The sequence below is a fragment of the Hydra viridissima genome, unplaced genomic scaffold (assembly GCF_058129835.1).
Source record: "Hydra viridissima isolate aposymbiotic clone 2 unplaced genomic scaffold, HvirCarnegie_v1 scaffold_3, whole genome shotgun sequence".
Classification (NCBI taxonomy): domain Eukaryota; kingdom Metazoa; phylum Cnidaria; class Hydrozoa; order Anthoathecata; family Hydridae; genus Hydra; species Hydra viridissima.
Genome location: NW_028324302.1, coordinates 13,868,662 through 13,893,614, shown reverse-complemented (window position 1 = coordinate 13,893,614; position 24,953 = coordinate 13,868,662). Strand labels below are relative to the sequence as shown.

The following is a 24,953-nucleotide window of genomic DNA, read 5'->3' as shown; positions in this document are numbered from 1 at the left end:
ACTACAAAGGATTTTACAGCATGATTTTATTGGCCATTTGTGATGCTAAATATTGTTTTACAATGGTTGACATTGGGGCTTATGGAAGGGATAATGATGCTGCCATTTTAAATGCAAGCACATTTGGTAGAGCATTTAATGAGGGAAATTTTCATTTACCAGAAATTTCTGAAACTGATCCTAAAGTTCCACCAGTCCTTGTTGGAGATGATATATTTGCACTTAAACCATGGTTAATCAAACCATAGCCAGGTAAAAACCTTACTATTCAGCAAAGAGTTTTTAATTATCGCTTATCAAGAGCACGGAGAACAATTGAAAATAGTTTTGGAATTTTAGCTGCTAGATGGAGAATTTACAAATCTCCAATTAAAGCAAAACCGTCAAAAGTGGAAAATATAATAAAGGCTACTGTCTGTCTTCACAACTATTTGCGTTTAACAGATGGAGCACATTATATCCCTACTGGTTTTGTTGATAGTGAAAGTACTTCAGGAATTATACAAGGAGATTGGAGAAAAGAATTACAAGCTCAAGGATGTTTGCTTAATTTCTCAAAATCAAAAAGTAATAGATCTGTTTTTGATGCAATTGCAATAAGAAACACTTTTAAAGATTATTTTAATTTATGTAAAGGAAGCCTTTCGTGGCAATTGGACTATTTTCAATCATGTGGCCACAATCCAGTTAATAACTAGAGTATCTGTAATATACTTTAATAAACTTTCTTTTGAATGACAATATGATATATTTAACAAAGCAATACTTTTTTATTTTTATAAACTTTAGATATGCCCCAAAAGTTACTTAAAAGTTAGTAAAAGACTTATGTTATACCTCGGTTAGTTGGTTAAAGAAAATAGTATGGCTTGCCCTACTCGACACCCAAACATCGAGCCTTTAGGCGCGCTATTATTCGAGCAGTGGGCGATTTGCCAATTCATGAGGTGCGTGCTGCGATCGTTGATTGGCCGTACGAACATCGCTTGTAGCAGAGAGCAAATGGTGGCCATTTCGAATAACTTGTTCAACCATTTATAGTTATTGAATGACTCAAAAAATTTCGTTTTCATTCTTTAAAGCAAAAAACCGTGTACCAAAACGTTTGAGACTACTCCGTATAATAATTACAATAAAATTTATTTTTTCTTTCACTAATTTGTTAATCACTTTCTTTTCCGTTCATTCATTTTCGTTTTCTTCTATTCATTATAAAACAAAGAGAGATAAAAAAAAAAAAAAAAAAAAACGTCGTTCAAATAAATAATAATTCTCAAATAATTCCTTTACAAGATGTGAAATTATGTTACGAAATACAACACGTCCTATAATGTACCCTTCTACAAAAAATCTCGCAGGAGAATGTCTTGTTTAAAAAGAATCCCGAAGTTTTAGCATCTACTGAAAAAAGTTATTAGAATTTACAAGTCTTAATTTAAATACACAAAACCTTTGAAAATAGTTCCTTTACAAGATGTGAAATTATTTTACAAAATACAACACGGCCTATAATGCACCCTTCTACAAAAAATTCTAAAACCCTTACAAAAGAACATACAAAGTTATGAAAGTTAAGACCAATTATCATTTTTTGAAATCCAGTTTATAAAAAAGCTAATATTTATTAAAAAGTTTTCGTTTTTCCAAATAAATATATGTCGAGAACCAAGGCTGGAAATAGCGCATGTGCAGACGACACCGGGTTAGTTAATATTGATGACATTGCTTATATTGAAAACTTGAGGAATAAAGCAAACATAAGATTTATCCATTTCTAAACTTCATTTGTATGAAGATTTGTATCAGTTTATATAGATGTTGATCTTTGTCTTTCTCTTAAAATTCTCTCCCATATTCTTGATCTCGGCCCAATGCTAAGTAAAGAAACATTTTTAGAGACAAACGAATCAAAAAGCAGTAATATTTCTATTAAATAACTTTCATAACTGAAATACTCGTCGTATGATTGAGAATTTGAAGGAAGAAGATCACTGGTACACGCTTTTCTTTTCGCTTAACTTTTTTTTTCACCATAAAAAAATTTTGATACAAAAATACGAACTAATTTTGATACCAGAACGAAAAATATGAAATAATCTTAACTTAAAGAACAGGACATCTACCTTAAAAGGAATATTAAGTCATGGAACCTTTTTAAAATACCAACCTTATTCCCAGATCTTTTAAATCATCTTTAGTAAATCGACAAGAGACGTCCTCATAAGTACAGTGGTTTAAATGAAACTAAATGTAAAACATAAAATCATTTAAAACCAAAATTGAAAGCAATAAGGGCATCCAGTTATCTCATTGTTACTTGTACTAAGTTTTTTTTTGAGATTTGAGACTAAGTACTAATTGTGACAACAAAACTGAAGAAACAAAATATGCATTTCACGATTTTTTTTTTTTTTTTTTTTTTTTTTTTAGATGTTGTAGGGAAATTTATACCAATATTATAAAAGAAATAATTTTAAAATTTCCAAAAAAATGTAAACATACTTTTTTTATATCACTCTGAGGAATTCCCATAGATTCCAGCCAGTCAGTAATTGCACTGTCTTTTTCTGTTTCTTCAGCAGCATCAGTTGACTCATCTGACTGACTACTAAAGTTTTAAATACAACCCACAAAAATATCTCAAATAGTTAATTCATAAAGCTGAAAAACAAACAACGATATTGTAAATGTTAAAAAATAAAACTTAAAAAACAATATTAAAAATATTCATCAAAAAGTCTTATGTTATAGGCAAAAGTTTAAACACTATTTGAAGCATTTCAAAATCCGTATTTAATGAAATTTGTATCTTTGGAAAAAAGAAGGAACTTACTGAGCCAGCTTCAGAGCACCTAGACTTGCCATGTTCAAGTGCAAAAGTTTATTAAACGATTCTTGTGCTTCAACTAGTCCAACTAAAATTCTAAATGAGAGCATAAACTATTTCAGCAAAAGAAATAATGAGAAGCATAGCAATTTCTTTTCTTACTTATTACCTATTTTTTTATTTATCATTTTTGCCCTATTATTGGCAATAATGATAACAACAATAACAACTACAAAAAAAAGTGGATAAAAATAATTACCCTGTGCTTTCTTCTGCAAGAATTTTATATTTCTCAAGCAGAGTTGATCGATCATCAATTTCACTTTCGCGACTCATAAACTTCACATATTTCTTTTGATTGGGTAAATCAGCACCAGTAAAAGTGTTCTCACTGCCATTTGAACTTACATGTGGCTTTATAACTAAAAAAAGACACTAAAATTATCCTAAGTATATAAAATAAAAGCAATCTTTTTAAGGGATTGAGTTTAAAGCTTTAAAACAAAATTTCTAAAGGTTTCAAGGTCTTTTAAAAAGTTATTGTTGCACATTCAGAAACACACATGTAAAAACATAACATATTTTTAAAAACAAAAAGTCATACAAATATAAGAATTATAAATCTTCTCAAAACAATAAAAATAGAAAGTTAAATTTACTAGACTGGTTGATTACTTTCATACAAAATCAAATTGATGAAATGCCAAAGTGCAAATTAAAGCCAGAATAGGTCAAAGAAGGAGCTTTAAATAGGAGTTGGTAGTTGATTAATGCCACAGTTACTTTTAAAAAAATGGATATAAATTAATTATCTTTTGAATTTATAAATCTTCAATGACAATTTCAGTAGAAAAAAATGGTTTGTACTGCCATATTATGCAAGCAACTGGTATTTTTGTTCAAGGATTGCTTTAAATAGCCAATAAATACAATTTAAAGACTTATCAACAAGCCATTTTAACAAAGAAAGCAAATGCTGTAAAGTTAGAAAAAAAAGCACTAGTATTTTATAAACAACAGCTATCATTTTTATTCCATTACTTGTAATTTCAAAAAAACTGTTCTGAAATAAAACTTCTTGTAAGATATAATATCTTTTAGAAATAATTAAAAAAATCATCAAAACAAAAAAATTTAACCTTTTCATAATTCTTTTTTTTTTTGATTCAGTGCAGTTTTTTGATACACAATATTGAGTTGATCATATAAAATATACTTTTTAAAAATGAAAAATGTCTTCAATTTTAAAATCTTTTAAAAAATAAATTAAGGAAATAAACCTGTGCTTTTACAGCCTGCCTTTCAAACATTTTTTTAAAGGTTGGGTCTTTTTTTTCTATTGACGCTTAACTAAAGCTTTAAATGTGTTTTATTTAAACAAAATTAATATAATTTGTAGAAGTTTTATAGCTCTACTTAAAACCAACTTCATTTCACAAATGTATAAACAAGTTTTACATATAAAAAGTAATAATATTAATTTAAATAACTTATAAATATATAATTGCAATATATATTTTAGTACATAAATAAAATACATAAAGATTTTTTTTCACACAGATTTTGTATATTTTTCTTAAGCCACTCCTGTATATTTTTGGTTGTAAAAGAAGAAGTTTCCTAAGTCGCTCCTGTATATTTTCAGCTGTATAAAGAGAAATTTCATCCTAATAGAATACAGCCTTTAGCATGAGGAGGATAGGTAAAACTAGTTCTTTACTCAACATGTTTTTGATAGAAACATGTTAGGTTTCCGATCAGGATAAACAGAGGTGGGTGCTTGGTTCTGAACAGAAACCTGGTACTTTCAGATATGCCCTCAGGACTCATGGAACTGATATATAGATCAGTCTTACTAGATACAAATTCCACAGTAAAAATACTTCTTATCATCAGATCAAAATACAAGGCAGGCCTTTCTTGTCATGGTGCAAACTGAATTGCACAGAATCTGGCCTTTGACAGCCTTCTTTGTTGTTCCACTTCAAGACTTTCTTTTAATAAGATCAAACGTATAATCAAGTTATAATGTTGCAGAGTCTTTTTAATCATCTCTAATCTTAATATAATATTATTAGCCATAATGTCCAAGGATCTTATAACAAGATCAGAGATGCAAAATTCAAAATGCAAAATTTAACATTAAATGTTGAATAAGTTAACAAAGTTTAACATAAAAAATGGTAAAACAAAAAAAAAAAGATGTTTATTCAATTAGAGAACAACAATCTGAAAAATGAACATCAGAAGGCATTTTTTTTTTTTTAGAAATGGGTGTTTAAATCTATATGTTCTAAAATCAAAATGTTTTTTTTTCATATTTGAACTTGAATGCTAAGCAACTGAGGTGGGATACTGTCATTTTAAAATAATCACTTGTTATTGTTTTTGCTTTTTTTTGTTGCATTAATAAAAAAATAAAGTAAAACATTTTGTTAAAGGACAAAAATTTTTTAAATTTGGGTTGAACCTTGATAAATTATTGCTATAAGCTGTTCAAAGTAATTAAAACAAAGATAGTTAATTTTTGTTTTAATTACTCTCAAGTAATTAAAATTAAGTATTTTTGTTTTAATTACTCTCAAGTAATTAAAATTAAGTATTTTTGTTTTAATTACTCTCAAGTAATTAAAATTAAGTATTTTTGTTTTAATTACTCTCAAGTAATTAAAATTAAGTATTTTTGTTTTAATTACTCTCAAGTAATTAAAATTAAGTATTTTTGTTTTAATTACTCTCAAGTAATTAAAATTAAGTATTTTTGTTTTAATTACTCTCAAGTAATTAAAATTAAGTATTTTTGTTTTAATTACTCTCAAGTAATTAAAATTAAGTATTTTTGTTTTAATTACTCTCAAGTAATTAAAATTAAGTATTTTTGTTTTAATTACTCTCAAGTAATTAAAATTAAGTATTTTTGTTTTAATTACTCTCAAGTAATTAAAATTAAGTATTTTTGTTTTAATTACTCTCAAGTAATTAAAATTAAGTACTTTTGTTTTAATTACTCTCAAGTAATTAAAATTAAGTATTTTTGTTTTAATTACTCTCAAGTAATTAAAATTAAGTATTTTTGTTTTAATTACTCTCAAGTAATTAAAATTAAGTATTTTTGTTTTAATTACTCTCAAGTAATTAAAATTAAGTATTTTTGTTTTAATTACTTGAGAGTAATTAAAACAAAAATACTTAGTTACCTTCTGTTATGTCTTCAAGTGTTTTTTTGACAGCATTTCTGATAAGATCATCTATTGCAAACAACCAGTGAGGTAAGATGTGTACATGAAGACGAAGTATATCTGAGATCTGTACACAAAAAGATTATTAATAATTGCCAAAGAAATTGTATAATATACATAAAGTACTATGAATGAACTCACAATATCAGCTATGAGATGGAAAGCGAGCTGTATTTCATTCAACACATCATCCCCAGGATGATCTCTTTCGATTGGACCTTTTTGTAAAAATGAAGGTAGGATTTAAAAGTAGAAAAAACAGATGAAAAACTGTTCAATTTTAGATTTCAAATTGCATCAACAAGAAATTGTAACAAATATTAAAAATACTACTGCAAAATAATCTTATTTTACTTTTATACAATCAAAAACTGTTTTTCTAAAAAATAATTACTAAGCTAAAGAATTAAAACAAGGAATAATAGTAAACTATAGAAGCCCATTATACCTATAAATTCCTTTATATCAACATCAGAAGGGTTTTCAATATAGTGTGTCAATGCTTCTAACAAAAGTGCGCAAGCAGTTTCTTTCAAAAAACATAATGAACTTAAGTCATTAATTTTTTGCATCCAGCTATCAATGATCTACATAAAATACATGAATAGTTTAGATGAATACATAAATATTTCTCATTAAAAATATTTACATTTTAAAGATTCGCCTATTTTTAAAAGTTATAGTGAAGTAAATTAAAAACTCAGTATCATTATACTTAATTTAAAAAAGATTACTTCATCTTTTAGAAAAATTAAAATGTATGTTGTATATATAGATGAACTGCAAAGATTTCTAGTGGCAAAAAAAGCCAGTCATCCCTCTTATCCTTCCAATACTTCAAAAAAGATTTGATAGATTATAAATTAAACATAAAAAATATCATGGTTTAAATGTAAAAAGTGGAAGGAACCAGAAAAAAAAACACAAACAGGATAAAAACCTTGAGACTTTGTTAAAAGCAAAAGATTCAGAAAGATGCAATTATAATACTTAAGTAAAAAAATGCTTTCAAAAATTCTGTTTCAATAAAAATAACAAATTAAATATTTTAAGAAGATGAATCTTACTTCTTGCTTATAAGATTTCATAGATTTAAGGAGAAGAGCTTTTCGCTCATGAGCTTTGTTTACTTGATAGAAATCATCTGAGGAAACATCAGATAACGAAATCAAAGATCCTGATGAAGGACTATCTAGACTATTTGTTCTCAAAGTTTTGCTGAAACAAAATAAAATAAATGTCTTAACAATAAACTTAACTACTTTTAGTTAAATTTTCCCTTATAACACATTAAACCACAAACCTTGTTTGCCTTAATAACATTCCTCCAGCTCTTTTTATTTTATTATGTTCTTTGATATAGGATCCTGTAACATCTTTACATCTAGAATAGTGCAAATATATTAATGATATATCAGAAACATCAAAAACAGTTTATAAAAAGAAAAGAAAATCACAATAATTACTCAGTCCAAGTTTCTTGAAGATCAAGTTTACTTGGAGTATTTTCCTTTGATGAATCAATGCCAGTAAAACTTGAAGTACTAGAAAAGCTGCCTGAATCATCAAGATTTAGATACGATTGTTGTATACCTGGATCTAAAAATATTTTTTCTCAATTGAATTAAACTTCTTAAAGTTGAACATTTTAATAATAAACAAATTTTAAAAATGTTCTGGCAAAAAAAATATCTTCTTTTGAATTATTTTTTTTTTTAACCAGAATTAGTACCTGATATGGTTCTAATTGGTGCTTGAACAGTTAATTGGTTGGAATTTCTCTGTTTTTTTTTCTTGTTACGCCTAAAAAGGAACATTCAAAACCATTTTAGTTATAAATAAACAAACTTTAATAGGGTTAGAAAATTCAAAACTCCCCAGCTTAAACTTTTTACTGTAAAAATTTAAACTTGTCATTTGTTTTTTTGCTTTTTTCTCTGAACTCTTTACAATTTTTTTTTTAACTTGTATTTTTACTTTTTGGCCATAAAAGTTGCAAAAAAAAGTAGTACTCCAGTTAAAAATTAAATTTTATGAAATAAAAATAGATGCTTACACCAAAATAAAAGGATCATTTAAGAGCTCTTCTGCAGTTGCACGTTCTTGTGGGCAAGGTTTAAAACATCTAAAATATATTTTTACTAGTTTTATGTTTTTAATTCTGATAACTACAATTGCTCTAACTGATCAATTAAATGGACATGGAAATAGAAATTGAAGTTCTTAATTAAAAAACACTAAAAACCTTTTAAGGAACTTCACTAATGCCTCTGAAGCTTGTTCAGGGATATCAGGATGAGTCTTAAACATACCCACTTTAAATATGGCTGCAGCTGGTTCAAGCTTTAAGGGAAACAAAGGAATCGGAATTACAGTAGTGGTTTGATCAAATAATAGTTTTTTCTGATTGTTTAAAATTCACAACTCACCTCAAAAAAAGGAGGTTTGCCTGTTGCCATTTCTATCACAGTGCAACCAACACTCCATATATCTGCCTAAAATATAAAAAAGAGATTGTTATATGTAATAGCTGCAAATTTATACACGATAAACACAGTCACTTTCACTTAAGTAAGTGTATCAGTAATCAAGTATATAAGTTGGGTTTTTAAGGTTATTTTTCTAATACAAACCAATATTTTAAAAAAAAAGCGCAAAAGTTTTTTTTATAAAGAAACTTACCTCAGGACCATATCCTCTTTGACCTTGATCTATAACTTCAGGTGCCATAAACTGCATTGTACCTGAAGTTTCAAAAATTTAGTCACCAACAGCATTAAAAACATTTCATAAAAACCAGACTAAAAAAGAAAAATTACCAGCAAAAGTTTTTGTGTGAGGATTTATACCAGCAAGACGCTTTGATGTTCCAAAATCAGACAATTTACAACAACCACTGTATGTGTTAACTAAGACATTGTCACCTTAAAAAAATGAGGTACATATCAATTGAAAGGTTTTAAGGGTTCAAATTACTTGTTTTTGCAAAAAACTAAGCCAAACAATGATACCTGACACAGCCAAAGTAGTGTTTTAAAATAATTCATTATTTATTTAACAAAAAACCCATTTTAGCTTATTGCTGTAAAAACCAGAACTTATATACCACATAATAAAATAACAAATTAAATTTGTATAAAACCTATTTGGAAATTTCTACAATACAAATAAGTTACAATTTAATTATTTATACTCATAAGAACTTATTAAACCTTTTATATCACGATGAACAATTCTTTGGCCATGCTAAAATTAAAATTTTTAATTTATTTCCTTTTTTTTTTTTCTTTTGTAAAAATGCATGTAAACAAATAAAAGAGTACTTGGTAAAATCTCCCACTCACCAAATATTTGACTCCCTCCAAGATTTGCTGACTATAAAATGCCATCACACTTTCATTATCAATAAGAGGCCCCCATTTATCAATTACCAAAGAAGATAAACTTCCTGAATAAAATATAATTTATTTAGTAATAAAGCATAAAGAAACGTTTTTTAGGCCAACAAAACATCAAAGGACCATTATTGTAAAAAAGCACTTAATTGCACAAATCAAACTGCTTATAAAAAGTTAAAAAATATTTCTCAAGTGTATATACTTAGGTAACCACATTTCAGAAAAAAATGTAGAAAGAGATAACCTACAATTATTATAAAAAAGAAGGGTGTTAACACAAACCTCCTGGAACCTGTTCCATAAATATTTTACAGAAGCCATCTTCACTTCTTGAAGTTATATATTGTACAATATTGCGATGACTAATTTCTCTGTGTAAAGCTATTTCCTCATGAAGTGGCTGTACTTGGCTAAATAAAAATCATATTTCAGTTTCATTTTAAGACCAAAACATTTTTAGAAACAAACTTTAAATTTATGGATAATAAAAAACGTCTCATATTTTTTTAGATTGGGAACATTTTTTCTAGATGCACTTTATTTACAAAATTTTATAAAAACAAAATTTATGAACACCTAACATCTAAGAAACAATAATACTTAAGAAAAGTAAAAGAATTTTAGCACTCCTTTCACCTAGTATCTCTCTCTGGAATTTCTTTGACAGCAAGTTTCACATTTGTTGATAAATCTCTAGCAGCATATACTGCACCAAATGAGCCTTTGCCAAGACAGATCCGATCACCATATGCATCATATTCATATTCATACTAAATAAAATTGTGCAGTAAAATCAAAAAATGCAAAAGACATTTAAAATTTATTTACTAAAACTTACCATTTAAAAAAATAATTATGATACAGTGAAATCTTTTTATAAAAAATTGGACAGGAAAGACTAAGACTTATGCTCAGATTTCAACATAAAAAAATTTCTCTTTTAAACTGTAACAGATTCAGATGCATGATCAACTACATATGTTCAAGTTAAAATAACATATCAAAATAAATATACATGTGGGTTTTACACTCCATTAATACTAAGATTTATTGTTTACCAAAACTAAATGATTGAAAAAAAAAACAACTAAAGTTGTTACTTGCAACTCATCTTGGTCATCCGGATTAAAGTATCCATCAACACTGTCTAAGTATTTTGAAGAACTTGATAAATTATTGACAAGGCTGTAAAACCTGGAAGCATTTATAAAAAATGAAAAGTTATAAATAATGAAAATGAGATGAGGTCATCCTCCTCCTCATTGTTGTCGTCATTGTCATCATCATCATTATCATCATTGTCGTTGTCGTCGTCATCGTCATAATCATCACTGTCGTTGTCATCGTCGTCATCGTCATCGTCATTGTCATCATCATCATCATCATCATCATCATCATCATCATCATCATCATCATCATCATCATCATCATCATCATCATCATCATCATCATCATCATCATCATCATCATCATCATCATCATCATCATCATCATCATCATCATCATCATCATCATCATCATCATCATCATCATCATCATCATCATCATCATCATCATCATCATCATCATCATCATCATCATCATCATCATCATCATCATCATCATCATCATCATCATCATCATCATCATCATCATCATCATCATCATCATCATCATCATCATCATCATCATCATCATCATCATCATCATCATCATCATCATCATCATCATCATCATCATCATCATCATCATCATCATCATCATCATCATCATCATCATCATCATCATCATCATCATCATCATCATCATCATCATCATCATCATCATCATCATCATCATCATCATCATCATCATCATCATCATCATCATCATCATCATCATCATCATCATCATCATCATCATCATCATCATCATCATCATCATCATCATCATCATCATCATCATCATCATCATCATCATCATCATCATCATCATCATCATCATCATCATCATCATCATCATCATCATCATCATCATCATCATCATCATCATCATCAGAATATTATAAACCTAAAGTACCTTTGTTGATGGTGGGATGTAGAAAAGAAGATTTGAAAATCGTCTGAATTCTTCTGCACATATAGAAACAAGCAACGTTGATCTTTCTTAAATGTGCTAAAGATTTCATAATAATAATTCTTTTTAAGAGTTTATAATAATAATTATCTTAAAAAATCTTTCTGTCAACTTTTTTGCCACAGTTTAGTCAAATATAAACATAACTTTCCTGCAATTAATAAAATTTCTAAAATTAAAATTTTCATAAATTTTGATAAAAAGTTTGTTTTAAGTTTATGGATACGTTAAACTTTCAAATTTTCTCAAAACTCTGGAATTTTCTCATCAGCATTTACATTACTAAACAACTTTTTACAGAAATAAAGCAAATAAAAGATTAATTGACAAAATAGTTATAATTACAGATGAGGATAAAGTAGAAACCAATTTAACATACTGTAGGTCTGCCCTTTTAAATTTTTTTTTTTTTTTTTTTAGTTTTTCTGCATATCCTGCATAAATATTTATATTCACTTGCTGTAACTTAGATTATAAAAAATTATTGAATTAGTGAACTTCTTCATATTAATTGTAGAGAAAAATTTTCCTTGCAATTATCAAGATGTCTACATTATAAATATGGTTACTTCTTTATGTTGCTGTGAAGAAAAAAGTACTACCTAACACCTTTAATCTCACTGGCACTAAATGTCCAAGAGTGTATTTTCTAGACCAAATAGAAAATTAAATTACAAACCAATCAACTCATAATGTGAATGCAAACCATAACATAAATTTGAATGCAAACTATTTCATAAGATTTATAAGGTTCAAAATTTAAAAAAAAAAAAAAAAAAAAAAAAAAACAAGATAAGAGATGAATCTTTAAAAGTAACCTTGCAGGTGTCTTTCAACTTTTCAACGTAGTGGCACTCAGGTGTAGCATGCCACAATCGTATTGCCTTAAATAAAACTTTTGGTATAACAGAACAATCAAGAATATCAAGTAATCTAATTTTAAACTTTCAAAATAAATCCCAGTTGAAATAATTTGCAACAACAATTGTAATTATAAGATATAAAAAGCAGAACATAATTAAATCACTTCATTATGAGGTTCATCAGGAGACACACCAGTATTAATGAGAATGTAGCTTTCTGAGTATTGGTTTCCAGGATCCAATATTAAAACCTTTCACAAACAGAAACAAAAATTAACTAGGGATAGAAAACAAAATTTTACTTTTATCTGATCTGCAATATATAACAATGAAATACTAGTACTTTTAAATTGATATTAATGGCAGTTTTCTGCCAGTTGCTCAGCATTTATTCAGCTTTTTTTTTAAATCAAATCGGAGTTAGTGTAAATACTTCAATTGCTGTTTTTTAAATATTGTTAGAGAAACAAAAAGCAACTTAATATTTTATTTTTCAAATCTATGAACTTGAAATTCATTTTGATATAGGAGAGTATTCTAGAGTTTTTTTTTCAATGATTTTATTTTTTTATTATTACTATTTTTTGCTTGTTTTATTACTCTGTGTTAAACTTTTAACAAACTCTAACAATATCATTTTATCTAAGAAATTAGGGCTAAGCAATATATAAATATCAAACTGCATAACACAAATGCTGTTCTATCCTGTCAAGTAAGGAGCATTTTGTGAAAATAAGCAAATAGAGCATTTTTAGGTCACTCAAGATCAATAACTGTTCTTTTTTTTAATGTTAAAATTTCAAATTTAATATTTCTTAGTAAAGAATATTCATTTTCTCAAGTTAAGCATATACAAGTCACTATGACAATCTTGATGTGGAAGTCTTAACAATACCATTTAAAGGAAACACCATGTCTAATATTAAACTCTAACTGATTTTTAGATCATATAACAGTCATATTTGCTCGTTCATACAAATTTTGCTTTACCAACTGCTAAAAATTATAACAAAAAAAAAAACAAACAAAAAAACAAAGTGGATTTGAGTGTTGACATACTGGGAACTTAGTTTCATCTTCAACTTCCTCAAACATGGCTGCTTTTGAGAGAAAATCTGACCAAAACTTATATTGCTAAAAAGATATATATTTAAAATATTAGCATTAAAATATTACAATATTAAACTCAATAGAACATAGGTTAGAAATATATGAGGAATAACATAAACAAAGCTTTAAAAGATTTTCAAGCTAAATGTTGTTAGCAATTTACATAGCAACTATAACTAAGTATATTTTATATTGTGGTTTTAGTGCAATTCTTAGAAAGACTCTAAGAAATATATTTATTATCAACACAATTTTAATGTTTTTTCAATATCATGCTAATTTATTTATCAACAATTGATAACTGTTATTTATTAACAATTGTTGATATAATAATAATTATTATTATTATTACTATTATTGTTATTATTATTATTATTATTATTATTATTATTATTATTATTATTATTATTATTATTATTATTATTATTATTATTATTATTATTATTATTATTATTATTATTACTATCACTATTATTATCATTATTATTATCATTATTATTATTATCATTATTATTATTATCATTAATATTATCATTATTTTTATTATAAAGGAAAAAGTGAATTCGTGATACAATAAAGATATACAGTAATTTATAATAAATAGTAAATAATAATAATAATAATAATAATAATAATAATAATAATAATAATAATAATAATAATAATAATAATAATAATAATAATAATAATAATAATAATAATAATAATAATAATAATAATAATAATAATAATCTAAGAGAAATTAAAGTTTCAAATTTTATTTTTAAAAAAGAGGATAATGCTATCTAAGAGAAATTAAAGTTTCAAATTTTATTTTTAAAAAAGAGGATAATGCTATATATTGGGCACCTCACGAGTTAATTGACACAAATCTTCTTCAGCAAATTTCATGTGCTTTAACAACAACATGTCTTTCATAAGTGATCGGAGATACCAACTTGGTGGATCAAGTTTAAACATTTGCTGACAAGCCAAAACAGAACGAGGAAAATCTCGTGCCAGTATACTGGTTAAAATGAACCGTCCAACAATCCAAAACTCTTCTAATGTTTGTAAATGACCTCTGCGACCAATCAAACCATTTAAAGTCATGCCTAAAATTAAGTGAACAACTTGTTTTAAAAGATAAAATTAAGTGAACAACTTGTTTTGAAAGTTAAAATTTATAGCCAAATATTGAAGTAGAACTTAAGACCAAAATTTTAATGAAAAATCTTTTTTGAAAAACCATAAACTGAATGAAGGAGAGGATAGAGAATGAAACCACAAGATAATTGATTAGAAGAACTACTTAAATAGAATTAGCATTTGACATTTATTTATAAAATTTGAAATGATTTTCTTACAAACTCTTTGTAGATCATCAGAGTTTCTCATCTCATGACCAGCTGCAACAAGAAGTAAAGCTAAATTTACACCAGAAAAGTCTGATGGTTGAATTTCAAATGAAGCTTTGTACCTAAATAAAAGATTGCAGAGAGTAAACAAAAATATTACATAACCCTTATAGAATACATAATTTTGAATAATCCTGTTTTTTTATTTTTCTTAATTCACATGTATATTTTAATGAATATCAGTTTTTATTCTCATGCATGATGATAGTAAAACTTTCTAATTTTTCCACTTTTCAAAATTCAAAAAACTTTTAAACTTTATTTGACAAACTTAAATATAAACAAAATGATGCTTTGCTACATTTCACATGAATTAAAAGCAAATGAGAGAAGTTCTGATGCTACATTTTACAATTTCAATAATTTGGACACTCAGCTTCAATGATGTATCAAAAATATTTACCCATTAAGTTTTAATCAATAAATTAACATTAATTTTGGAATAATATTTTTTATAATAAGTTAAAAAAAATTCTCTTAATGCTTGAGTATTAATGCAATCCCAAAAATAATATCTTGGATTGGTTGCAGCATCCAAAGATAAATTAAATACATAATACTAGGTTATTCATGGCCCTCTAACTTACAAGCCCTATTCACGAGTTTAAAATGAAAAGGTGCATATAAACACAAGTCTAGATTGCTGTTGGGAGTTTCATATCAGGGATAAAAAGAGATTTGAAAAATGAATAACAATTATTGAAAACTCTTCACATTTAACTTGTAAAAGTTATTATTAACTTTATTACAATTTTATAATACTATTAATTTGAAAATAGATAGCTTTGTAGCAGCTCTTAGGATACTTAATAGTGATTATAGTAGCAGCTCTTAGGATACTTAATAGATAGCTTTGTAGCAGCTCTTAGGATCTTAATAGTGAGCTTTGTAGCAGCTCTTAGGATACTTAATAGTGAGCTCTTGAACTCTTGCTTGAACTAACAATTAAAAGTTTTTTTCTCCAAAACATGAAACAAAACTTTTATTGCTGTCAAAAAACAAGCAAATACTAATTTCTTTATTGATAAAGTATTTGAAGTTTATTGGGATAATTAATGATGTCTTTTGCTAAGCTATTTTGCTGGATTGCAGACCTTTCTGTATGCACAATAACAGAAAATATAACAAATAATTATTGCAAATGAAATGTTGATCAACTATCAAGAAAAAATAGCACACAAATTGGCAACATTTTTTCATTAAGTTTAATTACATTGCAACTTTGTCAATATAATGAGAATTTCAAATGATTATAAAATGCGATGCAATTAAAATAGATTAATTTGTCTTTACAACTAATGCTGTTTTTGTGATATCCAGTTTTGTTATTAGACAAACTGGTTTCCTATTTTTTTTAAGAGTATGGGCTTCAAATATTATTGGTTTTACATCTTCTTTGGGAATAGTTGCTGTCTTCTCAACTACTTTTTTCATATTACTTGTAGCAGTAGATTATTGGACTTGCCATGTGTGATACCAAGACAAGATTTTTGAAGGATTGCTCTTATTATGCATTTATACTATTTTTGGATGCAGCAGTGAAATCCAAACAACAATTTTTGGTGCTGCAAAAGTTGAAAGAAATTATTTTTTTAAAATTAGAAAGACTTTGCCAGATGTTAATTAATTTCATAATTAAAACTTAATGTCTTAATTATGAGAACACTCACGCATTATTACCTCATCAAATCCTTACGAAAAAACAGTTAAGTGCTTTATGATGCAGCATTAAAATGTCCAAAATATTCTCAAACACTGTTGTGTATTTTTATTTCAAAATATCACAACTATGCTTTGGCATAATGTTTAATATATTATGTTTAACATATTATCGACTATAAATAAAATAAAGTTCAACTTAAATTGAAACATAAAAGATATCCTGAAAAATTTTTTTTGATGATTTGATGTAAAATGATCTTTTGTTTGGGGATTGTTCTTTAAATTTTCTGAAATCCAATATAGTCTACACTACGCTCCAATCAGAATATTTTGACCAGGATAATATTGAATACTATGATGCTTGTAGTTATTCTTAGCACTAGAAATATAGTTTCAAATTGTATTTTGTGCTATATTATATACAAAGACAGAATTCATTTGAAAAAAAATTACCTTTTGTGCTGTATTAAATAAGAAAAAAATAGTTTCAAGTAAATTCAAATTTTTATTTAATGACATGACATTATACAGGAAAATCATTGAATGAGAGTTGAAAAACTTTTAAAGAAAAGTGAAATAAAGTGGGCTAGTTCTAAACATACAGAAAATAGTAAATCACATGCTAAAAAACTCACTTTAAAAAAAAAAAAAAAAAACACTATGATGTACCAATATTTCTAAACTCTTCACATAGTAATGAGTGCTAACATTAAATTGTTGTACAAGTAATAATTTAAACTTCACAGATAAAAAAAAAAAAATGTAAAACTTGATAATAAATTAATTGCAAGTTAACAGAAATTTCCAGAAAACTTAGTGATGTAAATTTTTTAGAGAAAATGTTTTTCTAGAAAATTAACATCACTACTCCAAATTGACTACTTAAAATATCTCTGACAATTCATTTAAAAACAACTTCAATAATTGCTGAAAATAACAAAAACACAAATTGATTGTTTTAAAATTATATAACAACTTGGTTCCTAATTTAGAATCAATTAGTTCAAATTCTGATCTAAAAAAAAAAAACACATTTGTCAACAATAAAAAATCTATACCACTTTATTGCTTCATCTCTGCATTTTTCATCAGTATATTGAGAGTCATAATACATGTCTTTGTAAATACGCCCTGCTTGACAGAGCAAGTCTGGTGAATTAGGTTCTTTATCGTTTATTAGCTTAAAAAAAAGAGGTATTTATATCTGAGAGGATTTTGTCAAAGAGATAACAGAAATAATTGAAGTAAAAAAGAAAAAAGAAAAAAGAAAACAATTACCTTGAGAACAACGGCTAGAGCTTTTTTGCGCTTTTCTGGATCTTCACTTCTATAAATACAAAGAAAATAGTCATTCAAAAGAAGAAAATGAATAACAGGGGATGCAAAAAAAACCAATATTTCATATTTATCGATTTAGAGCAAAATACTTTACCGATTTAGAGCAAAGGCATAGACTTGCTGAATAGCTCTGTTTTGTATTTCAAGATGGTTTTCTGGAACACTTTCAACAATTTGAACAACTGAGTCATATGCCTAAGAAAAAATTTCCAAGATCTTTACATTCATAAAGAAAAATAGTAATATTAAAATGTTTGTTCATTATATTTAGTTAAAACACATTAGGGATGGCAATAATGTTTTCAGGTATATTCAGTTACATGTGCCAAATGTCAGAGCATTTGACTATAACCATAATGACCACAAAAATAATAATGATAATAATTAATTAATTAAATAATCAATAATAATAGTGATAACAATAGTAATAATAGATAACAATAATAATAATAATAATAATAATAATAATAATAATAATAATAATTATTATTATTATTATTATAATAATAATAATAACAATAATAATAATAATAATAATAATAATAATAATAATAATAATAATAATAATAATAATAATAATAATAATAATAATAATAATAATAATAATAATAATAACAATAATAATAATAATAATAATAATAATAATAATAATAATAACAATAATAATAATAATAATAATAATAATAATAATAATAATAATAATAATAATAATAATAATAATAATAATAATAATAATAATAATAATAATAATATATAATAATAATGTATAATAATAATAATAATATTAATAATAGTAATAATAATAAAAATAATAATAATAATAATAATAATAATAATAATAACAATAATAATAATAATAATAATAATAATAATAATAATAATAATAATAACAATAATAATAATAATAATAATAATAATAATAATAATAATAATAATAATAATAATAATAATAATAATAATAATAATAATAATAATAATAGTAATAATAATAATAATAATAATAATAATAATAATAATAATAATATATAATAATAATGTATAATAATAATAATAATATTAATAATAGTAATAATAATAAAAATAATAATAATAATAAAAATAATAATAATAATAATAATAATAATAATAGATAATAATAATGATAAAAGATAATAATAGATAATAACTACAATAATAATGTTAATAGCAATAACAACAATATTAATTAACTCATAAGTTTAAAAATAAAGAAAGCATTTTCCTTTACAAATATTTTAATTGTATATAAAATAATTTTTGAGAATCATTACAAAATAAGGAAAAACTTCAAAAATATTCAAAAGTTGTTATTTTTTTCAAATGTAAACTTTGAAATACCTGAATATCTCTGTAAGCATATAGAAGGTTTAGAATAATATCAGAAGAAAATAAAGCTGGTTCATCAACAAGTTTTTTAAGGCGATCTAATTCCTTAAAAAAAAAAAAAAATTTCTTATCAGGTAACAAAATGCCTTTAAATAATTTTATTTTCAAAAACATTCTAAAACACTTTTATGAAGCTGAATATAGAAAGATTCAAAATTGAAAGAAATTAAATAAAACCTGTTTTAGTTCAACATCATTCAGTTTCTCTCTAGCTATACGTAAATCACGTAGAAATATTTCTTTGCATTTTGCTTTACTTGTACCTTGAACATTACGCAAGCCTTTTAGAAATGCTGTATTTAATACTCTTGGGCAACGATCTTTAAACCCATTAGAACTAGTGACTGTGCAATTCAAACCTGCCATTATTTTGTATGAAAAAAACAAATAGCCAGCGCATGAGAGCTAAAAAAAAATTCTAATGAACAAAATATTTACAAAGTGTTGCAAATGTTTTTCAATCATAAAATATTCAGTATTTAGTGAAACATAAACTAACTGTCAAAAAAGGTAATCATTAAGCAGAAGAATGTTTTTTACAACTAATAAACATTTACAAATACAAAAAAAAATTATAAAAACTTTTACATTCTTTGCATGACAATAGATTACATGTTACAAATATATATTTGTAATCAGAATAGTGCCTACCAAATCAATTCAATTATATTGATATAAATTTATTTAGACAATTATTTACAAACCACATTCAAAATTTTCATCTTATATGAAATTAAAAACAAACCTTTACACTGGTAGTTTTATCAGAAGATTCATCTTCTATGATCACAATATTATCTTTCATACCAGTACTTTCTCTCACACCCAAATGGTAAAATAATGAAGCCTGTTCATGCAACACTGACATATCCACAATACAAACATCAGCATTGTAAAATGCATCTAAAACATCATACTCCCCAAAATCCAAGTTCTCAAACTTTAGCTCTTTCAACTCCACATTAATGCTTTCACATACTTTTTTGAGTTCTAACAATGCTCTTTGTGGTCCTTCTTTGTCAGGAAATACAGCAACAACTTTTGTGCGACGCCTGTTTTGTAGCTTTTGAAATGAAGAAAAACTTAAAGATGAACTGAGATTACGTTCAATTTGAAAATCTTCATCTCCAGATGATTCTTTTGAGGATCGTCTGCTATCTTCTGTAAACCTAACCTCTGAAAGATGATGCACAGACTCATCAGCAGCTACATTACTAGCAACCTCAAAGGAAGATTTGATCAAAGTGTTGATGCCTTTTTTCTTATTCAGAGGTGAATTTTGTTTAGATTTTGGCTTAAGATCTTTTAAATCAAATAAATATTGCAGTGCCATATCATCTTTTTGAGAACATTTTCTGAAATATATAGCATCTTTATGGCAATAAGAAGACATGAAAGTAAGAGAAATATTTACCAAAAAAATTGCGTGATTAAAATGAATAAATAAAAAAATTTTACATTAAAAAAAGTTGTCATTTGATAAACATGACAAAGGAGAGCTTATGCATATATTTACTTTTGGTTAAATAAAATAACAAAAAACAGAACATCATTTAATACTAGATCAATGACAATTAATTGGGAGCAAAGAAAACAAAATTTTACTTTTAAATCTGTCTCTATTAAAATATTATTGGAAATAAAACTGGTCAGCTACAAAACAGTTGGAAACTGATTAAAACCTGTAGGTGTATGGTCCAAATATTTTGAAAGCAAATAAAATGATGACAAAAATGAACAGCATTTCTTTGATTTGCTTAAACAGTTAACAAACACTCATGAAAAGTTTTTAAATTATTATTTTTTATTTATTTAACATAAAACAAAAACATATCAAAGAAGATAATTATAGGCTCAACTTGTTTCATATTTCAGAAAGAGATGAGAATTTAAAATTTTATTGTACTTTACAAATTATCTTTTATCAAAAATAAACTGCCTAGGTTATCACAATCAATTTTGTTTATAAAATTTTTCAAAAGTGTAGATATTAACTGCTATAAAACTATTATTTTCTTAGGAAAATATTTAGAAAAAAACGTTCTGCTAACAAAATAAAAGTTTATGTATTTTATTTTGAAATTTTTAGGAAAAGGTTTTTAAAAAAGACATTTAAAAAAATTATTACAAAAAATCTTTAGCAAAAGAAAATTTTTACATTTTAAAAAATAATGTAAGTGTGTGTATTATCTACAATATATTTTATCATCAAAATTGAAATAGTTATTTCTTAGATAACTTGTTTGTGAAAAGGACTGATTTTTCTGTGTTTAATTTAATGAATGGAAAACATTGTGTTTTGCTTGAATATACTCTATCAACAAGAAAGTTCATAAGTGATGCTATTATGTCATTTTCACTCATATCACTCAGAGGATCTCTAATACCAGAGTTCTGATCACATTTCAAAGAGAACATAATGTTTATTTTGAAACAGATCTCAATCCAAATTTGTTTAATGTAACATCTATAAGAAGTTTCAGACAAGAACTTTTTGTTTAAATCGAACATGTCAATCAGAAGCTTACCTTTGTAGTTTGGAGCATAAAGGGTTTCCTTTTCAAAGTCAAAAATAGAGACATAAGGTTTCAAGGAGTTAGGCAGTGAAAAAAATTTTTTTTTGATTAAGCCAATTACAGAAGTACAACGTAAATCATTTATTGTAAAACAATTGTCATACCAAACTATATCAATGTATTTTTTTAAAGGACATGGAAGAAACATTTTAAAACCAGAAATAAATTGATTGACTGCAGCTTTTTGTTGCTCCTCCACCATCACAACTAGTGTTCGACCAATACAAAATGAATAAAGAATATATGGAAGAAAAGAATACTTCTTTCTCAAAGACAAACAGGATTTATTTGAAGATGCAAACTTGTCTTCATTTGAATTATCATATGTAAAAACACTTGAAAGAGTAGCAAAATTTATATTTTGATGGATGTTTAGGGGATTATTAGGCTCAGAAACCATTTTTATTTCAAAACCATCACTTGTAGTATATGATATTAATGTGAAAGATTCACAACTTAATGAATTGCTTTTCACTGTTTTTTTTTTTGCTGTTAAATCATCAGTAGAGCTTCTAATACCATCAAGAGGGAATTTTAAATCATCAAACAGTGACAAATGAAAATTATGCATTTGCTGCTCTTCTTTACAATTAGATTGCTGTAAAACTGGAATCTGAATGAGACCAAAATAATCTGGATATTTTTTCATGCCTTTAAATTTAATAAAATTCTCTGATTGGGAAACAGAATGTAAACAATTATAAAGAATATTAGTAGCAATACTAGCTGTTTCTCCACATAAATCGGTAAATACACGCAGTGGTTTGTCATACTTTTTACCTAAGAAAAATAATGATAATAAAGAGATATGTAATGTTACTTATAATACTATATATATTTAAATAGATATAGGCTCTTACTTTTATAAATTTATAGTGATTCACCAACATAGATAACATTTTAAAAAAATTGTTACCTAAAAAAGACGAGAAAATATCTTCTGGGATGGAATAAATTTGCTTTTCATTTGCATATTTTTGATAGTTGTAATCATTTTTTCCATTTTCTACAGCTTTACTGATTAAATTCTTGTAAGATTGTTCAAACTTTTTTCTATGCTCTGAAAACTGTTCAGAATGACAATAATCTAAAAATTGCTTTACTAATCTTGTCAACTGTTCAGACATATCATGTAAATGTTCTTGACTAATTAAGTTTTTTTGTGTTGTAGATAGAGGTTCTTTTCCAACAAGTATCTCCCATAAATCAAACTCAAATGATTTTTTAAGGATTTTCAAACAATCCACTTGCAGAAACAAATCACTCAGAAAGAATAATGAATTCCCAAAATGTAACAAGTTTGTAACCATGGTGAAACATTGTAGAATTGGTTTAAAGATAGACATTAGGTGAGATAAGCTATTACAAACATAAACTAAGCAGAAAGGGCGAACAAAACCCCTTGCATAAATGTCATAAAGCACAAAGTAATGAATATATGCCACAGCTCCTTGACTCAATTCTGTAAGTACTACCTTAAAAACAGCAATCAATAAAAAAATTTAAGAACCATAATTTTACATAGCATAAATTAAAGTAAATATAAGTGAAGTTTATGTTAAAATTCTTATATTATATATAAAACAACTTATTTAACAAACCTGTGTATCACCAGACATAGTAAACAAAGATGACTCTTCAGAAAAATGCAAACCTGATAAAATACAGTCCACTGACATAATACGTACAGCAAACGTGTTTAAATCAAACTCTATTGAATGTTTACCACTTTTTGGAATTGTAAGAACAGGCCTTGGACCATCCAACTCAGAAAATTCTGATAACAAAATAAAGCTATTATCAAACTTCGACTCAAGCCATGGTGGGTTGCATAAAGCTTCATCAACTAATGCTGATATGAACTTCTCATGATTCATTTTTCTTTTTTCTTTTTTTTTTACTTGTAAATAGGTTATATCATACATACATTTTTAGTTAGGTTCTCAAGGTGTCATAACAATAATAACAACCACCGTTTTTGTCTTTTTGCTACGATACAGTTATTTAATTGACGCGGGAGGAAGCATTATTGTCATTTTTAAGATAAAAATTCATAAATTGATGCCTATTTGCACAAACGTCATGATTACAAAATTTATATATTTACAAACTTTTTTTAAGAAATAAGTTGTTTTTTCAATAGAAATTTAATTTAGAAAACTAATACAACTAAATAGATTACTCATCTAAGAGAAAAGATATTTATTTCTAAGAAAAAACGTTTGTACGCTTAGGACATTGAATTTGACTTTTCAAATATATTTTTGGGTAATTAGATCACAAGCGAAGTGGGGTGGGGGGAGGGGAAAGGGAGAAGTATTTTTATTTTAGAATATTTCGTCTGATGTTTAATTTGTTAAACATCAGACGAAATATTCTAAAATAAAAATACTTCCCTAACTTCTTAATGTAAACCTCAGTATGAACATTAGATAAGAATGAATATGTTTTTAGTTTTATTGTCTGTTAGCCTACAGTTGTAAAGTATAATATCAAGTGAATTATAAATAATATATTACGGGATAAGTAATAGAACATTATTGTACCAACAGGTCTAATATTTTCATTAGAGATTACTTTTTACCTCTGCACCCCTCTTAGCAATATATATACGAGTGGTACAGCTTTTAAAATTAAAAAAAAGAAAATGAAAAACACAAGTTATAGTTTAAGTTTTCATAACTGAAAAAGGATCAAAGTTTAAAGAAGGAGGGCTAAGAAAATTTTTGATATAGGACATTATAAATATTTAAGAAAAGTAAATATAACCCATAGATTTCAAAAACTAGAATCCTATAATTCTTTCAAGAATCTTCTACTTATTCACGAACATTTTTACCAGCCACAACTAATTTTCTCAGCGAAGTACTTTCTTTTTCAATAGAATACGTAAAATTTAGTATTACCTCAGCACTTCTTTCATCAAATAACTGGAGTTATAAAGATAATTCAAAAGGAAATCAATTTTAAATAAGAATTCTTAACCTTTTTAAAACTCGTTTTGTAAAATAGATCTCTTTATGTAGTTTTTTTGAAACTCGTGTT

At 25.9% G+C, this 24,953-nt stretch overlaps 2 protein-coding genes across 3 annotated transcripts; both read right to left on the bottom strand.

Moving 5' to 3' along the window:
- Nucleotides 1-1,253: 1,253 nt before the first annotated feature.
- Nucleotides 1,254-21,061, bottom strand: LOC145202026 (mitogen-activated protein kinase kinase kinase 5-like). Of its 2 annotated transcripts, XM_090080771.1 has the most exons (35): nt 20,078-21,061; nt 19,510-19,737; nt 19,285-19,377; nt 18,023-18,123; nt 17,869-17,917; nt 17,649-17,770; nt 14,878-14,990; nt 14,381-14,625; nt 13,481-13,555; nt 12,586-12,672; nt 12,377-12,442; nt 12,161-12,207; nt 11,502-11,597; nt 10,565-10,658; nt 10,101-10,234; nt 9,747-9,874; nt 9,411-9,514; nt 9,279-9,312; nt 8,886-8,990; nt 8,749-8,810; nt 8,496-8,561; nt 8,312-8,409; nt 8,123-8,191; nt 7,799-7,869; nt 7,533-7,665; nt 7,370-7,450; nt 7,134-7,284; nt 6,515-6,653; nt 6,208-6,284; nt 6,025-6,133; nt 3,087-3,249; nt 2,834-2,923; nt 2,503-2,608; nt 2,168-2,244; nt 1,254-1,874 (listed from the first exon to the last, which is right to left on the bottom strand). In XM_090080771.1, exons 1-35 carry the CDS (start codon nt 20,723-20,725, stop codon nt 1,808-1,810), a joined length of 4,128 nt encoding a protein of 1,375 aa, XP_089936897.1. In that variant the 5' UTR covers nt 20,726-21,061; the 3' UTR covers nt 1,254-1,807. The 2 variants fall into 2 exon arrangements, with proteins under 2 accessions (XP_089936897.1, XP_089936898.1); XM_090080772.1 differs by lacking the exons at nt 1,254-1,874; nt 2,168-2,244; nt 2,503-2,608; nt 2,834-2,923; nt 3,087-3,249 and adding an exon at nt 3,469-3,609 and having other exon boundaries at nt 20,078-20,795.
- Nucleotides 21,062-21,165: 104 nt separating this feature from the next.
- Nucleotides 21,166-23,947, bottom strand: LOC145180409 (uncharacterized). Its single transcript, XM_080055297.2, has 3 exons — nt 23,510-23,947; nt 22,825-23,383; nt 21,166-22,688 (listed from the first exon to the last, which is right to left on the bottom strand). The coding sequence occupies exons 1-3, from the start codon at nt 23,831-23,833 to the stop codon at nt 21,556-21,558; spliced, it is 2,016 nt and encodes a 671-aa protein (XP_079911423.2). The 5' UTR covers nt 23,834-23,947; the 3' UTR covers nt 21,166-21,555.
- Nucleotides 23,948-24,953: the final 1,006 nt, after the last annotated feature.

What these genes read in the sequence shown, in the direction of transcription:
- LOC145202026 (XM_090080771.1), bottom strand. Translation starts at nt 20,725, where the DNA reads ATGTCTTCTTATTGCCATAAAGATGCTATATATTTCAGAAAATGTTCT. An exon ending in AGTTGAAAGACACCTGCAAG is followed by an intron (nt 12,208 to 12,376) that starts GTTACTTTTAAA and finishes TATTTGGTCTAG; the next exon opens with AAAATACACTCTTGGACATT. An exon ending in AAAGAGGATATGGTCCTGAG is followed by an intron (nt 8,562 to 8,748) that starts GTAAGTTTCTTT and finishes TTTATATTTTAG; the next exon opens with GCAGATATATGGAGTGTTGG.
- LOC145180409 (XM_080055297.2), bottom strand. Translation starts at nt 23,833, where the DNA reads ATGTATGATATAACCTATTTACAAGTAAAAAAAAAAGAAAAAAGAAAA. An exon ending in CTATGTCTGGTGATACACAG is followed by an intron (nt 23,384 to 23,509) that starts GTTTGTTAAATA and finishes GCTGTTTTTAAG; the next exon opens with GTAGTACTTACAGAATTGAG. An exon ending in TATTTTCTCGTCTTTTTTAG is followed by an intron (nt 22,689 to 22,824) that starts GTAACAATTTTT and finishes TATTTTTCTTAG; the next exon opens with GTAAAAAGTATGACAAACCA.